The following is a 16,892-nucleotide window of genomic DNA, read 5'->3' on the forward strand; positions in this document are numbered from 1 at the left end:
TGGGCTTCCGTGATCTCAAATCGTCTGGATCACTCCCCTGCGAACTGTACGGGATCATTTGGCCTCGAAGGCTCACTCGCTCTGTCTTCTATATGTGATACCCTGGAGCAGTCCACTTTGAAAGGAGGAAGGTATTATAATTCGCAAGTATGTAGCTTGCCGGATTTGTGGCCAGAATCCCAGTAACTGGCCCTGAACATCAGATGCTGCTGCCAATGGTTTCTCTTCCACGCGGTTGTCTGTTTGGAAGCCTGTTGTTATAACCGACACACTGCGGTTTTCTGTTCATGCACCGCATGCCATGCAGTTGCACATGGACAATTTTGTGTCTCGCGGCGATGCGGCCAGGCGCTCAGGAATCTCACTTGAGCTTGCCTGACTGCGCCTGCATCGCCCCTGGGCTGCCGTGAGATCTAACCCCAATTTGTTTTCACACATATCTTGCCAGCAGCAGTCTCTTTGGTATAAAGCGACAATGAACTCCCCACGAAATCGCCAGGACCGACATCGTCCGGTGGAGTCTACTGAGATCCAGATCTGTGAGCAATGCAACCCTACCTGAACCGTTTAATCCCTGCCTGTTGATACATTCTCCTTCGTCCGGTCAACATGACTCCGGAAATTATTTGCTCGATCGTGTTTGGGATCATTGCTTCGGTGCTGGCTCTTGTGACCATCCTGCAGACTCATCGCAGGAGCCGTGTTAGTGGTATTGTTGGCAAGTACGACCCTCGCCATTAGGAGACTACTTTAGTTATCCCCCTCGGGGCACGTAGCCTCTCAGAACTTAGACAGAACAACACCAATACACGATTGCTTCCCATACGATTATCGTACGTACGAGAGACCTACCAACAGGTATGGTTACACGTCCCTGTGGTAAAGGGAGGCCACCAACGAGCCAACTCTAACATGCGACGCATCAGAGATCAGCGCAAATTCGCACCGACACTGGCACGGCCAGACGTCCCAGTACCTCCTATCCCGCAGCTACAGTCTGCCATCTTTTGGGTCGGGCGCCCTGACGCCCTTGCCGCCCGCCGCCCAGTATTATGCCCATGGCCGAGACTACGCTTGATAGACCATGGTATGGAAGCGAGGCAATTTTCACGATTGCGCAGGATCTGATCCTGCGTGGATGTCCAGTCTGGTAAGGATGGATTGATTTACCATGCCTCAGACAAGTCGAGTGCTAACTCCCCAAGAGAGATCTAGCACCTGGCAGTACGGTCAAACTGTTCTCGAGCCCCACCAGTTTGCAGGAAGCTGTACCTGTTACAGTACGCATATAGGTGATAGCCACGGTAATGCTCTCGGCATTACAACGTCCCTCTTTTGGGTGTTTAGCGCAATAGGCTTATCTTGTGCCGTAACAGTACCGACGGAAGATAGCCAAGACAGGTGGCTTGCACCTGTGTTACCAGCAGCGGGAAATTATGGCCATAAGATGATGTGGTGGCGCTGCCGTGGTTGACCTCCTCCGGATGGGGCCCGTACAACACCTGCCAGATGGGATCCGTACGACCGCTTCCATATATCCCCCAGCGACACCTAGCAGGAATGTGACGTGGGTGGCCAGGCTGGCGCAACAACTTGTCGTCGGCACACCAAGAGCAAGCTGCACTGTAGTGACCAGCGTGGTGGGGGAGCAACAGACGGTCTGGTATTACGTCCGGTAATCTTTGCTGCGCCTCCCTCTGGACATCTGGATGGGATGTGGGGTGGACACAATGTACCTCCTGTACAACGTCCTAGACGGGGAGGAGCAAGTCACCTACAACGGTAACGAGATTCGTCAGGCTAATTCAGGACGTGCGGGATTCCGCGCAATGATGTGCAACACGTGCAGGTTATCATTAGGGAATGCCTGATGAAAAGACCGAGGCCGGATCAGAGTTCTCACTGGACAGCCGAGCAGTGGACAGGTCGAATACAAATCCATAAAGAGATCTTGGGTAAAAATTTCGAGTATGCGAGGATCACAATGTGGGAGTTGCCAATCCCGATTCACGCAAAACCAAGCCCAGGACAGGCATTGCCCAAGCTACACATTTCCAAAATTATAAACAGTCAAACACACAATGAGCCCGCGTTTAAAGTAGCGAGTGGCATTAGCAGCAAGAAAAACACTCATTGTGTTCGCCATTAAATACTCTTGTACAGCCATGCTGTAGAAGCGAGCTATTTGCAAAACATTGTTATTTTGAAAAGAAGCAATAGGTGAATTGTCGACTCTTATTATACATGGCCAGGATCGAAGCAATTGATCCATTTTGGATGCTGTGGGCATTTTGATATGTGATTAATGTGCAGGAGGGTGGGAGGTATATTGTGCATGCCCCGGAATCGTCGGCCTAAGAGCTGAACATTGAGGCTTTCATTGCATGCACTTCTGCAAGCATATCGAGCATCTATCAATTTGGGTTGCTCTCCTATGGAAAGATGGGGCAAAAATTTACCATGAAAATGTCCTTGAACCTTTCTAGGGAATGCCACATATCAATAAACCCTGTCCTGATTCGAAATGAGGGGCCAAGAACGCCACAACGCGTGATGTGGGAGAGGGTTCCATGTCCAAACCCTGCAACCGCGGGTGTCCCAGCCATCAAACCAGTGCCGGAGACCTGGGATGGACCGATTTGCTGCCGCGCGTGTAGAAATTCACGTAGGTGCCACACAATTCTCAAAAATTCGCGCGCGAATTGGCCTTGCGGCAGCATAATTGTGGACCCAGCATATCGTGCCGTGACATAGTCTGCTACCGCTATCCTCGCGCTCCGGCAGTGTCCACTCTCGCCTGCCCGCTTGTGAAAACGTCGCAAGGACAGCTCACCGCCTTGTCGAGCTCACATTTAAGCTCACCAGCAGCACAGGAGCCGCGAGGTGAATCCGCATCGTCCTCCAAACCCGGCCACCCAAAGCAACAATGTCTTCGCAGAAAGCTCCCGGCGAGGAGCTCGAGGGTGACATCACCTTCATCGCGACTCCCCCGCCTGCGCCGCAGAAGTTCGGCACCGGCGTGGACTGTGGCGTCGAGGTCACCAATGTGAGCAAACACCCCCCACTGAGCGCCATTGAGCTCTCTGCACCGCGTCGATCGATGTCAATTGACTGCCGTCTCACTCAAGCTGACGCACGTTGAAGGTCCCTGCCATCCACAATGCTCCCCTGCCGGCCGAGGGCCCTGGAAATGAGTCCTTCTCAAACTACATCCTCGGCGGGCTGCTGCTGGGCATCCCCATCTTTGTCGCCCGCAGCCTCGGCGGCGGCTTCAAGACCACCGTCTTCTTCTTCCTGGTCCTGCTCTTCCCCATCCTGATCGCCGTCTGGACCGTGGCCTCGTCCTACTCGCCGCGCATCAACGACAAGGTGAAGCTGCCCGGCCGCCCCGTCGAGCACTACATCACCTTCAAGAAGCAGGAGGACCGCCAGCGGTGGAGCGGCCGCAACAAGATCCCCATGAAGACCTTCTACGAGATGTACTTTGACGGCGACGTCGAGTTCAACGGCGACTGCCTCGAGGTCATGGAGTACCGCCACGACTGGGCCAACTTCTCCTTCACCTGGCCCCTGTTCCACTTCATCATCTTCACCTTCTTCCGGGACGTGCTCTTCCACTCGCGCGAGCAGGACGAGGAGCAGGTCCGCCCCAACTACGACCGCGGCAACGAGCACTACGCCTTCTTCCTCGGCCCGCGCATGGTCTACACGAGCGGCATCTTCTCCGACATCACGCGCGAGGAGTCGCTCGAGGAGATGCAGGACAACAAGATGGCCATCGTGTGCGAGAAGCTCGGCCTCAAGGCGGGCGAGTCGATGCTGGACATCGGGTGCGGCTGGGGCACGCTCGCCCGCTTCGCCAGCCTCAACTACGGCGCGCACGTCACCGGCGCCACCCTCGCGCGCAACCAGGCCGCCTGGGGCAACGACGCCCTCCGCCGCGCCGGCATCCCCGAGAGCCAGAGCAACCTGCTGTGCATGGACTACCGCGACATCCCGCAGCGCCGCTTCAACAAGATCTCGCAGATCGAGATGGGCGAGCACGTCGGCATCCGCAGGCTCACGACCTTCTTCCGCCAGTGCTACGACATGCTCGAGGACGACGGCGCCATGTACGTCCAGCTCTCGGGGCTGCGCAAGGCCTGGCAGTACGAGGACTTCATCTGGGGCCTGTTCCTGAACAAGTACATCTTCCCCGGCGCCGACGCCTCCACCCCGCTGGCCAACTACGTCGGATGCCTCGAGAGCGCCGGCTGGGAGATCAAGAGGTGAGTCCCTTTTCCCAGAGCCTCACATCACGGAGAGTTGTGTGAACGCTAACCCTATCCTGCAGCGTCGACACCGTCGGCGTCCACTACTCGGGCACCCTCTGGAGGTGGTACCGCAACTGGCTGGGCAACGGCGAGGCCATCAAGGCCAAGTACGGCCAGCGCTGGTTCCGCATCTGGGAGCTCTTCCTGGCCTGGTCCACCATCGCCGCGCGCCAGGGCAGCGCCACCTGCTTCCAGATGGTCGTGGTCAAGAACCTGAACGCCACCCACCGTGTCAAGGGCTTCTCGTCCCAGTTCGGCCTGTCTGGTGCCCTCGCCGCGGCTCGTGCTGCCGGAAGGGCAGTCCTGCCCCAGTAAGGAGATCATGTGTGCTTGGTTGCGGAAAATGGTGCTTCTTGTAGGATTTCGAGTATGGGGGGAACCGAGGACGGTAGGGAATGAGACGGGAATTTAAAAAAAAAAATCCGGGGCTGGGTGCTGAGAGGGGTATAGAGCTGCGCTTGTCCATAGACCCGAGAACTGTAAACACGTGTGGAAAAGGTCTCGTGATTGAGGCTTGAACACTTGGCAGATATAACAGGCACAGAAATACCATACGATATGCCACACGTTGCTGTGGTTATTGTGGAAATCGTGGCTAAGAATTGAGTGACGCTCGGCCTCGGCGTGTGCTCGGGGACACGGGGGCTTTCGCTCCATCAATACCTTACACACCGTTGGTCCGCCCTGTCCGTTGCGTTCCCACACACAGGCGCAACAAATTACTGTACCGTCTGTGTCCATGTCCTGTACCCCCACACCCAGAAGCAGGAACGTGAGAAGCCGGGACGTCCAGGAGACGTCGGGAGTGGGCTCTGCTGGGTCTTGAGGCTCAAGTTCCTCCTTAGCTGATCCCTGTTGCCGGCGACGCTTTTTCCGCGGTCGCTTAGCCTCCCGACCGTCCACGGGCGATCCGAGCATCTCCGCCAATCCTCATGGGGCCCCTTATCATGCGACCTGATTCGGCCGCTCGAACCCCCCCCCCCGTTATCTATCTCACTGGGAGCTCGCCCGGCGCCAGCTGCTGATAACAGGCATTGAGTGTGCGTAACAGATCAGGGGAGACCGGCGCCCAGGCAGAGAGAAATATGCTGGGATGGGCAGGGCCGCCCGACATTGATAACAGAGGTGCAGAGCGCGCGTGCGCGAGAAGGGTGGACTGAAGAGTGCAAGTCCGCGGAAGATGGCCCACGAAGGTGATTGTGAGGCGCGAGTGGGATGATTGACGGGCGCATCTCCTCGCGCGACACAAGGAGATCTCAACGTCAGCACCAAGCGCCAGCCCCAGGCTAGGAGACGACCACGTTGTTGGTCAATTCTGTTTCCTAAGCAAGACCGGAGTTGGGGCCATCCCTATCCATTCTCACCCACTCTCTCTCTCTCTCTCTCTCCAAAGCCGGCTTCGCAAAGTTGCGAGCATACAGGGGGACAGACCAAGGCCCGCGGTGGTGCAACACTTTTTGTCAGTCCGGACGGATGGCCAGTTCTCTGTCGTGCACCCGATGGGTCTGCCCATTTCTTCTTGATGACCTCTAGGCATGTGTCTATGCTCTCTTTTTACCAAGCCCGTGGAGTGGCGCTGTCACAACCTCGTCTCTGCCCGTCCTGCTGGAATCAAACTGCTGCTGCTTTCTGCCTCGACTGATTCATGGCCTGACAGTGGAAATATCTCTCTGGCACTTGCACATTATTTCCCCTGGAGAGAGTGAATTCGCCGCCTCTTTGCTTTTGTTTGTCCAACCTACCAGATCCGGTAGCTAGCACAGCATATACATGTCTCATATCCCGCAGGCCAGCCCTGCACGCCTCCCACCATGGCGGCCATAACCGCAAGCAGTATCACCACAAGCATGCCGGAACCACATCATCAACAAAACTTCACACAAAAGCAACTCGGCCTGCCCCCCAGCCCGCCCGCCACCGACAAGGACCCCGGCTCCCGCACGGAGAGCGTGACGGACTTCCAGATAGGGGAATCCACATCCACAACCACCACCCCGGAGCCCGAGTACCACCGACCATACCCCCTCCCCCCCGAATCAAGACCCAGCCAGCGCGTGCTCCCCGAGGACCTCAGGACCCCGGACAAGCATGTGGCCCGGGACCCGCGCCTGCTGCGGCTCACGGGGGTGCACCCCTTCAACGTGGAGCCGCCGCTGACGGAGCTGTGGGAGGAGGGGTTCATCACGACCAAGGACCTGCACTACGTGCGGAACCACGGCGCCGTGCCCCTCGTGCACGACGAGGACATCTTGGACTGGTCCTTCACCGTCGAAGGGCTGGTGGAGAACCCGCTGTCCCTGACGCTGCGGGAGCTGCTGGCGGGCTTCGAGCAGCTCACGTACCCCATCACGCTCGTGTGCGCGGGGAACCGCCGCAAGGAGCAGAACGTGGTGCGCAAGACAAAGGGGTTCTCGTGGGGCGCCGCGGGCGTGTCGACGGCGCTGTGGACCGGCGTGGCGCTGGACGTGCTCCTGGCGCGGGCGAGGCCGATCCTCCGCGGGGCGGGCGGCAAGAGGGCGCGCTACGTGTGCTTCGAGGGCGCCGACAGGCTGCCCAACGGGTACTACGGCACGAGCATCAAGCTCAACTGGGCCATGGACCCGAACCGCGGGGTCATGGTCGCGCACGGCATGAACGGCGAGGTGCTCCCCCCGGACCACGGCAAGCCCCTCCGGGTCGTGATCCCGGGCCAGATCGGCGGGCGCAGCGTCAAGTGGCTCAAGCGGATAATCGTCACCGAGCACCCCAGCGACAACTGGTACCACATCTACGACAACAGGGTGCTCCCGACCACGATCAGCCCGGAGGAGAGCGCGGACCTGCCCGAGACCTGGAGGGACGAGAGGTACGCCATCTACGACCTCAACACCAACAGCGCCGTGGCGAGGCCCGCGCACAACGAGCGGGTCGTCGTCGACAGGGCAGCATCAAAGACGTTCAGGTTCCAGGGGTACGCGTACGCCGGCGGCGGGAGGAGGGTCACGCGCGTCGAGCTGACCCTCGACCGGGGCCGGTCGTGGCGCCTCGCGGACGTGTCGTACCCGGAGGACGAGTACCGGCTCGCGCCCGAGGGGGAGACGCTGTTCGGCGGGCGGCTGGACGTCGGGTGGCGCGAGTCGTGCTTCTGCTGGTGCTTCTGGTCGCTGGACATGCCCCTCGCGGACCTGGACCTGGACCTGGACCTGGGCGGGGGCGACGTCGTGGTGCGCGCCATGGACGACGCCATGATGGTGCAGCCGCGGGACCTGTACTGGAGCGTGCTGGGCATGATGAACAACCCGTGGTTCCGGGTGGTTGTGCACCGCGAGGAGGGCGCGCTGCGGTTCGAGCACCCGACGCAGCCGATCCTGAACGCTGACGGGTGGATGGACCGGGTCAAGAAGGAGGGCGGGGACCTTTCCAACGGGTACTGGGGCGAGAAGGCACCGGGCGAGGAGGGGAGGGCCGCGGCGGTGGTGGAGCCAGCCAAGGAGATTTCCTTGGTGAACAAGGATGTCAAGAGGGAGATCAGCCTGGAAGAGCTGAAGGAGCACGAGGGTGAGGAGGAGCCCTGGTTTGTGCTGGACGGCGAGGTGTACGACGGGACAAGGTTCCTCGAGGGCCACCCGGGAGGTGCAGCTTCCATCATCGGTGCAGCAGGGCAGGACGTGATCGAGGAGTTCATGGCGATCCGTAAGTCTCGAGATCTCTTGTCCCGGAATTGGTCAACCACCAAAACGCTAACACACCCACCCCCCAAAAAAAAACAGACAGCGAGAACGCAAAGGCAATGATGCCATCCTACCACATCGGCACCCTATCCGCAACATCAAGAAAGACCCTCGCAGCAGGCAACGCAGCAGAAGCCACCGCAGAGGAAGAACCCCGCCCCGCGTTCCTCCACCCCAAGCAATGGAGGAAGGCCCGGATGACGGCCAAGACCCCCATCAGCGCCGACACCAAGATCTTCACCTTCACCCTCGAGCACCCGTCGCAGTCCGTGGGCCTCCCGACGGGCCAGCACCTGATGGTGCGGCTGCGCGACCCCGCGACGCGCGAGGCCATCATCCGCGCCTACACGCCCCTGTCGGACGCCTGGTCCGAGAAGGGGAGGCTGGACGTGCTGGTCAAGATCTACCGCAAGACGGCCGCCCTCCCCGGCGGGCTCATGACGCAGGCGCTCGACTCGATCCCCACGGGCCACTGGGTCGAGTTCAAGGGCCCCGTGGGCAGGTACGAGTACCTCGGCCGGGGGCGGTTCGCCGTCGGCGGCGGCAAGGTGAGGCAGGTCAGGCGGTTCGTGATGGTCTGCGCTGGGAGCGGGGTGACGCCCATCTTTGCCGTGCTGAGGGGGGTGATGAGGGACGAGGCGGGCGGCGAGACGCCGCGGTGCCTCGTGCTGGACGGGAACCGCACCGAGGGGGACATCCTGTGCCGCGCGGAGATGGACGCGCTCGCGGCCGGGAGGGGGGAGAGGTGCAGGATCGTGCACACCCTGAGCAACCCCGGCGACGGCTGGACCGGCGGGAGGGGCTTCATGGACGCGCAGCTTTTCGAGAAGGAGGCCGGCCCGCCGAGCGAGGCGCGGGATGAGATGGTGTTGGTGTGTGGGCCGCCCGGGCTGGAGAAGAGCGTGAGGGAGAATTTCACAAGGATGGGGTGGAGCGAAGAGGACTTGGCTTTCTTCTGAGCGGCGTATATACAAGGCAACGAGGGCGCATCCGGTGCTGCATATACCTACATGATGTAAATAATGCCATTTACGACAAAATGAAACATGTGAACTTAAGTACTCCTGGTTTCGTCTTGGCGATAATTGGCTGTTGTAACGCCCATCTAGACATTAATGCGATGAAGGGGCTTGGGGTAAATTTCACGGAAGATCTAGTGGATGTTGAAGGTGAGAGATATCCCGTCTCGGAGAGCCAGATTCTCATCACGAAAGTAGATACTCAGTGTAGTATGTCCCAGGTATATATGCCACCGTTCCTCCAGTTGTCTGTCACCCAAATCTGCACACCCTCCCCTTTAAGACGAAGAAGCCATCTCCTTAGACCGACTAACATCATCGTCCACCGCAGGCTTCGCAGGGATCTCAACCCCAAGCACCTGGTACTGCATGCCAACGTACCCATCGCTGACCACCAACACATCCAGCTTGCTCGCCCCTCCGCCCTGCTGCAGCGCCTCAGGGACCCTGATGCTCGTCCTCGCAGACGGCCTCGACCCGGCGGCGCCGGCCGACTTGCCCGGGCCACCCTGCGCCCACCCGACGCGCTTGATGGCGTACACCTCGTCCCTCGCCATGTCGCCCACGACCACGAACCAGCCCTCGTTCTGCGGCTTCGGGAACCTGGGCGCGTAGATGCGCGCGTCCCGCTCCACCAGCGCGTTGAGCCGCCTCACGACCACCGTCACCGACTGCGCCGTGACGTCCTCGACGGCCACCTTCACGTTCGGCAGGATCGAGGCCGCCCTGAGGAACCGCTGCTGCGCGCCCTGCGGCACGTGCAGCTCCCTGGCCAGCTTGCTCACCTCGCCCTGGCCCATGGCGCTGAGCTGCTGCAGCGTGGTCCTGTTCTTGGTCCTCTCGGGGTCGACGCTCGGCAGGATCGACAGCGGCGGCTCCGTGGGCCAGCGCGCAGACTTGACGGACTGTAGCACGTTGATCATCTGCAGCACGCTCGAGAGGTACCCCGACTCCGTGAGTACGTCGATGGAGGCCTGGATGATACGGATGGCCTGGTCCAGGACGCTGGTCTGGTCGCCCACGTAATCCGTGATGGGCAGGCTGATGCGAGACATGTGAGCCTGGAGCAGGAGGAAGGACTTGACGTGTGGGTCCCACATGGGCAGGCCGAAGGAGGTGCCGGGGAATGTCAAGTTGCGGGACAGTTCCGCGTTGATGAGGTCTTCGTTGTGTCTGACGGGCAGCTCATCGTACTCTGTGGCATTGCACATCCAGGTCAGGACGTCGAGGAACGAGGCCTGTGGTTTGGCATGCTTGACCAGGTAGCGAATGGTCTTGTGAGAGAGATAGTAGTAGCTCATGATCTTGCCCACTGGTGTCGGGTCAACATCACCGTTAGGATAGACTTCCACACATTTGGACTGTGCAAGCTCGCTGAGAGACTTGTCGACCATCTCGATCATGAAGTCGTTGGCAAGCTGCTGGGCTGCAATGCTATTGTGCTCGTCTGCCGCGATCTCGAGCCCGTAGTAGGACGGATTCTTGTGCAGACGCCGGAAGAAAAACGTCCACGTAAGATAATCCAGTGCATCTTGCTTGCTGATGACAGTCTCTGCAGAGACTTCGGCGCAAAGATGGTTATCGAGAACAGTGTGCAGTGAAGACTCGACAGGGAATCCAGTGTGCAGGAAGTGTTTGTAAAAGTCCTTGGATGCCTCCTTGGTGAAGATTCGAGCAACACCCGAGTTGTCGAATTGAGGCCGCCCGGCTCGGCCGAGCATTTGCAGGACATCTGTGAGATCCATGTCTCTGTAGCCTTCAATCTTGGCATCGTAGAATTGGGTGCCCTTGACGACGACCAGATGCGCAGGAAGATTGACACCCCATGCAAGCGTGCTGGTCGCGATAAGAATTTGAATCTTGTTGTTCAAGAACAATTCCTCAGCGAGTTGTCGATCTGACTCGACGAGACCGGCGTGATGAAGTCCGATGCCGAAGCTGATGGCTTCCTTCAGTGCGTCGTCCTTGACCCTAGCAAGGTTGAGCTGAAGGTCTTCCTCTTCCATTTTCAAAAAGCGCCTTGGATTGTCTTCCATGCCACAGAGATTGATGAGGTCCTTGGCTGTGAGGCGGGTCTGTCTTCGCGAGGGCACAAACACAATGACTGGCTTGTCGGGGCTGTGGTTCTTGACAGCCAGAAAGGTCGGCCTGTTCATGGACTGCATCAACGGACAAAACCCTCTGACTTCGGGGAATCCATCAATGTAAAGCTCAAGAGGCACAGGACGGACGGAATGCCTGAAGTTGAAGAGACCCTCCTTCACGCCCAGCCAGTTGCCAAGGTCGGTGGCATTGGCACAAGCAGTCGACATGCCGAGCAGCCTAACCGAGTTCTTGATAGATGAGGCGATGTAGTTCATACGAGAAACGATGATCTCGAGAATAGGGCCACGATCCCCCGCCAGCAGGTGGATCTCGTCGATGATAACGAGACTAACCTGGCGGACATAACCTCTCGTTTGCCAACTACGAGAAATACCATCCCACTTCTCAGGCGTGGTGATGATGACGTCGGCATCCTTGATGGTCCTCGTGTCTGGTGTATTGTCTCCAGTCAGCTCGACCAACTTCAGACCAAGCGGTTTCGCAAGCCGAGCTCCCCAGTCCTTGACACGCTCTCGTACCAGAGCTTTCATGGGTGCAATGTAGACGACCTTGGAGCCTGGCTTTTCACGGAACGCCCACCACATGGCCAGTTCTGCCGCCACGGTCTTGCCACTGCCCGTTGGTGAGCCTAAGAGAACATTTGCAGGGGTGTTGTACAGCGTGTGGAAGATCTGAGTCTGCATAGGGTTGAAGTATTGGAAGCGTTCCGCATATATCGCTTCGAGCCCAGGATTCTTGAGAGCGGATATCGGGAGGGGCTGGAGGTTGAGAAGGTCGGTGTACACGCTCTCCGTGTCTGGTCTGATAAGATGCTGGAACGACACGGGCGTGACCGTCTCTGCTCCAAGCCAACGATCCGAGACAGCCCGAACGTATATTTGGTTGGGCAGGGGATCAGAGAGAGGAATTGTGAAGTTCATCTCATGGTCGTCATGAATCTTTCTACGATTCAGGAGGAAGAACTCATGATGGTAAATCTCCGAGGTTTCCGAATTTTCGACCCAGACGTAGTACGACTCTGAAGTACCATGTACATGGTCGTTCCACTTGAAGTCAGGGTAGATGTATAGCTTCACCCTCAACACGTCACGGTTCAGAGGCGCTATTTCTGCCTCCACGCTGACTGTTGGAAAGTTGTTGAGGATCTTCGCAATCTTAGTGCCAGCACCGTGGTTGTGCACAAGGCTGCCTATCTCGGCAGGCTCCATGTCGCGCATGGCTTCGATGGTCAGAGACTCCCTAGCATCTAGCTGGTTCAAGATGGGTTTAGACAACTCGAATTGGTGAAGAGGATGCTGGAAGGGCCAAACACGCTTCTCGATGGACTTTGCCAGTGTCAAAAGAACCAGACACTCGTGACCCCATCTTCTGTTGAGGGCAATCATAAACAACGCACGGCAGATTCGACCCGCCTGCTGAGCAACGTAGTTGAGATCGTTGGTCAGAGCGAAGTCTTCTGGTTGGGCCTTTGAGATGAAGGCTTGGAGCAGAATGTTGGTTTTGGTTTGGGCCTGGTCGATTCCACCGTCGACGTCGCAAGGCACGACGTGCTCATTTTCTCTCATGCGCGATAGTTCCTTGCTCTCGTTGTCTCTTGACTGGATGTTGTCAAACTCGCCACTCATGGCGATCATCTTCAGGATATCCGCTTCCGTGGCAAACGGTTGCATCATCGTGTTGAATATCTGGATACTGGTGTGCAGGATGTAGTACTGGCTAGCGATGCGGCCGATGTCCTTGCTGCGAAGCTCTTCTGTCGTCTCGTTGAATATGATCATCTGGCACTGTTGAAGGGTTTTTGCAGCTTGTATAGCGAGTTGACGACGGCGCTGAACAAGTGAAGGGTCGTCCTGAAATTCATTCCAGTCTATACCGTATGCCATTGGGTTCCTTCTCATACGGACGAAAAGATACGAGTAGCCAATCCACTGCACTGCTTCTGGGATGGATGTCACCGTTCCCAAAGCAACTTCCGCGTTCAAGTTGTCCACAAGTTTTGCCGAGAATTTCGATTCGATAGGTAGCTGATCCGTGACGGCGGTAAGGTAATGAGCCAGCTTGTCTTGAGTTGTGCAGATCATGCCAATACCGGTATCTTCGAATTGTGGACGACCAGCACGTCCGAAGATTTGGAGCACGTCAAGAATACCCAGGTCGACGAATTTGCCGTCCTGTGCACTGTAGACCTGTGTGCCTTTGATCACCACGGCAGCAGCGGGCAGGTTCACACCCCAGGCGAGGGTAGCTGTACAACAGAGAACCTTGAGGACGCCTTCGGAGAAGAGTCTCTCCATCAAGTTTCGATCTGATCTGGCCATGCCTGCGTGGTGCACACCTAATCCTTTAGGTAGTAGATCTCGAAGCTCCTTTGCCCTGCAGCTCTTCATGTCCCTGACAGCGGCGTCGTACTTGGGATGGTCAGATGGGTCGAATAGATCGACGCAGACATCATCAACAGCCTTCTCGTAAAGCGTCTTTGCTGTTGCCACGGTATCCTTCCGGGAGTGCACAAAGACCATCACCTGGTGGCCGCGTTCCAGCATCTCTCTCACCTTCTCGAAGGCCACCGTATCGATGTTGTCTCTGGACTGCCTTGACCCGGCCTTTCCTTTGACACCAATAAAGTGCTGCTCCAGAGGCACTGGGCGGAAAGAGGCGTCAAAATAGAATAACCCAGCGTATCGGTTGACCTTGAGGAAGTCGGATACATCGATGTAGTTCGGAAGCGTCGCACTGAGACCGACGATCCGAATCAGAGATTGTGTGCTCTCGACCTGTCTCTCCGTACGAGCAACCAGGGATTCCAGGACTGCGCCACGCTCATCGTGCAGCATGTGCACTTCGTCGATAATCAGGAGTCTAACTTTCTGGACAAGCTCTGTGTCTCCAGTGCCCTTTCTTGTGACCACATCCCATTTCTCCGGAGTGGTGACAATAATTTGGGTGGCGACGACCTCGGCTTTGGTCAGATGCATGTCACCCGTGTACTCGCGGCAGCGAATGCCAAGCCATGACAGACGCTTGTTGAACTTTTCGGTGATTTCAGCGGCCAGTGCTTTCATGGGAGCCACGTATACAACCTTGAAGTCATCTGCGTCGACGGCGAAGTCTGTTGCAGCATGATCGTCGAAGGGGTCAGGGGTCAAATACTGCCTGACGGTTTGCAGGATGGTCAACATCGCAGCGTCTGTTTTACCCTGTGGATTGTCAGCCACCGCATCCGCACCCATACCACAACCACGCAGAACTTACAGCACCGGTAGGAGCGCAAATGAGCATGTTTTCGCTTGACTTGTAGGCCACTGGATAGACAAGACTCTGCATTCGATTGAGAGTCTTGTAGCCCTTGAAGGTGTTCCGACAGAGACCATCCAGCTCTTTTATCGTAACCAACTTCTGGCCAGGCCACAAAGTCCCGGCCTTGCCTGCGGGAATGGCGTACTCCTCATACTTGTCGAATTGAAGCCGTTCACTACCAACAGGAAGGGCGTACCTCTTCCCAGCATGGTTCAATGAGTTGCCGGCAGAGAAGGTCTTGTACACATGAGGATACTGCGGCTCCTTGGCCGTGGCTGGACCAAGCGCGGCGGTTTTGTGACGCATATCCTGCCTTCGGAGATTTGCATCCCTCTCAGCCTTTGTAAGAAGACGTCCCGAGGGATGGCTATCAGCGACGTGCTGTTCAACTTGTTCCATGGCGACGGTGATCTCATTCCTGTGTGAGATGAGTTCAATGACAAATTCCAGGTCATCGAAGCCGACCAGGTCCGTCAGAAGGGACTGGAGTTCATCTTCTCTCTGATTGGACTTGAGGGCCTCCAGAATCTGCAACTGAAGGGTTTCGGCAGGAAGCCCGTCCCTGTGTGACGAGACTGCTGCACATCTCTCGAGGAACCACTGAGGCCCGTAGGGAGGCTCTTGGTCGAGCCCATCGGTCCCGTCCATCAAGTCGCCGCTGTCGAGGCCGAGCTCGTCCAGCTCTGAATCGGAGATAAAGTCCCATACATCGTGGGTCTCGCCGCTGGCAGAGCTCAGATCGAAGTCATCGTCATCGTCTCCACCGGCATTACTGACTGTCGTGTCGCCGTTGGGTGCGTTGCTGGGCAGCTTGAGCTCGGCAATCGCAGCCTTCATGGCGGCCACTTGGGCCAGCCACTGCGCTTCTGCGTCGGTAACGGAAGAGGGGGCCATGATGGTCTGCACCAGGTGCTGTGTTGTCTTGTTGGATCTCGATCAACTGTTTGCACAGGCTTGGTCAGACCAGATCAGACAGGCCCAATAAATATGGCTGCTGCCGCCTCTTGATGAGCGAGTATGTGGTTAGTGGTGGGCATATCGACTCGGTATGGCTCATACCGTCTGTCTGTGATGCTTACATGTACCTAGCATACATTGTGGTACCTGGGCCCACTTATCCCACAAGGGTGTTTTAGCGGCCTCCTTGGATACCCAGGTACTTGATTAGCGCCTGTGTTTGCCTGCAGCCTAGGCCATCGGGGGACAGCGCATGTGACGCAGTGTGCCCATTTGACAAGTGGCGGCCAGGACGGACCAGGAACTGACCGATTTGGGGACCAGACTGCTAAGTAGATCCCTTCCGTGCCTCTTAAGTTTCAGCCTTTCTTCCCATCCACGAGCCCAATCCTACAAACGTCCTGCCGAACGCCCTTTGACAAAGCGACAATCCGACCCCGAACCCCTATTCCAGATCCACACGAGCAATCCCTCGAACCAACCAGCACGACAGCACGAGCACACCCGTCACCATGAAGCTGCATTACATCGGCGTATGTATCTTGGCACGCCGGCGATAAAGCAGTCCCTCCCACGGCCGCTGACGATGGTTTCGATGTCCAGGTTATCCGGAACGAGGGCACGCCCTCTCACGAGCTGGTGTCCGAGAAGGAGCTCAGCGCCTACTCCCGCTTCACGAGACAAAACTATGGAGTATGCGCATCATTCCACAATAGCACGATGATCACCTGCTGACTACGAGGAGGAATTCATGACGGTCTTCGCCAAGACGGTGGCGGAAAGGACAAAGCCCGGTCGTAAGTGGCCCTATCTTGCAACCCTCTGTGAGGACAACGCTGACGGCTCGTAGAACGACAGGACGTCGAGGAGCAAGGTACGTGTAACCTGAGGCGCGCGAGAGCCATATTTCCTTCTTTATACAGCTCTACGACCCGGAAACCCCAAGACAAGCGTATACAGACAGACGTCTCGAGTCCAAGTGGAAGGCGGTTATTCGGGAGTCTAAGATCATCGTATGGGGTCACCACGACACCGCCAGACCCAATAAGGTTCTCAATGTCCAGGCGCACATCGAAGGCCAGCAAGCAGCAAGCGCATATGAACGCTCGTCTTCTGGCAGGCTCCTCAGAGGGTCACCCCCGGGTTATGATACCACACCAGACACGAAGATCTGGTGTCGAAGCATACGACATGGACGACATGGACGACATGGACGACATGGACGACATGGACGACATGGACGACATGGACGACATGGACGACATGGACGACTGCCGGCAACACTAGAACATTTCTTTGGGAAACCCACCGCTATCGGACGGCAAGAATGAGTTTCCAAACCTACAAACTGGGGATGTGACCGGAACGCAAAGAAGAGGAAACAGTAGTCCGACTAGAACTGAGGAGCACGTGCTTTTACCAGGGCCAATAAGACGGGCCCGACTTCAGGTTTTCTGTTGCCCGAGCGGCTCTTTCGGCCTTCTGCAAAA

At 57.4% G+C, this 16,892-nt stretch overlaps 4 protein-coding genes across 4 annotated transcripts; 3 read left to right on the forward strand and 1 right to left on the reverse strand.

Moving 5' to 3' along the window:
- Positions 1–2,926: 2,926 nt before the first annotated feature.
- INS49_000107 (uncharacterized protein) lies at positions 2,927–4,628 on the forward strand (the record flags this gene model as incomplete). The annotated part of the gene is made up of 3 exons (XM_043160945.1): positions 2,927–3,046; positions 3,145–4,268; positions 4,334–4,628. The coding sequence occupies 3 exons, from the start codon at positions 2,927–2,929 to the stop codon at positions 4,626–4,628; spliced, it is 1,539 nt and encodes a 512-aa protein (XP_043029451.1).
- A 1,532-nt stretch (positions 4,629–6,160) lies between these two features.
- Positions 6,161–8,982, forward strand: INS49_000108 (uncharacterized protein; the record flags this gene model as incomplete). The annotated part of the gene is made up of 2 exons (XM_043160946.1): positions 6,161–7,985; positions 8,063–8,982. The coding sequence occupies 2 exons, from the start codon at positions 6,161–6,163 to the stop codon at positions 8,980–8,982; spliced, it is 2,745 nt and encodes a 914-aa protein (XP_043029452.1).
- Positions 8,983–9,320: 338 nt separating this feature from the next.
- Positions 9,321–15,339, reverse strand: INS49_000109 (uncharacterized protein; the record flags this gene model as incomplete). The annotated part of the gene is made up of 2 exons (XM_043160947.1): positions 9,321–14,345; positions 14,401–15,339. The coding sequence occupies 2 exons, from the start codon at positions 15,337–15,339 to the stop codon at positions 9,321–9,323; spliced, it is 5,964 nt and encodes a 1,987-aa protein (XP_043029453.1).
- A 575-nt stretch (positions 15,340–15,914) lies between these two features.
- INS49_000110 (uncharacterized protein) lies at positions 15,915–16,689 on the forward strand (the record flags this gene model as incomplete). The annotated part of the gene is made up of 5 exons (XM_043160948.1): positions 15,915–15,935; positions 16,006–16,095; positions 16,148–16,199; positions 16,253–16,276; positions 16,586–16,689. The coding sequence occupies 5 exons, from the start codon at positions 15,915–15,917 to the stop codon at positions 16,687–16,689; spliced, it is 291 nt and encodes a 96-aa protein (XP_043029454.1).
- Positions 16,690–16,892: the final 203 nt, after the last annotated feature.

The sequence above is a fragment of the Diaporthe citri genome, assembly GCF_014595645.1.
Source record: "Diaporthe citri strain NFHF-8-4 chromosome Unknown scaffold_1, whole genome shotgun sequence".
In the NCBI taxonomy this organism is placed as follows: Eukaryota; Fungi; Ascomycota; class Sordariomycetes; order Diaporthales; family Diaporthaceae; genus Diaporthe; species Diaporthe citri.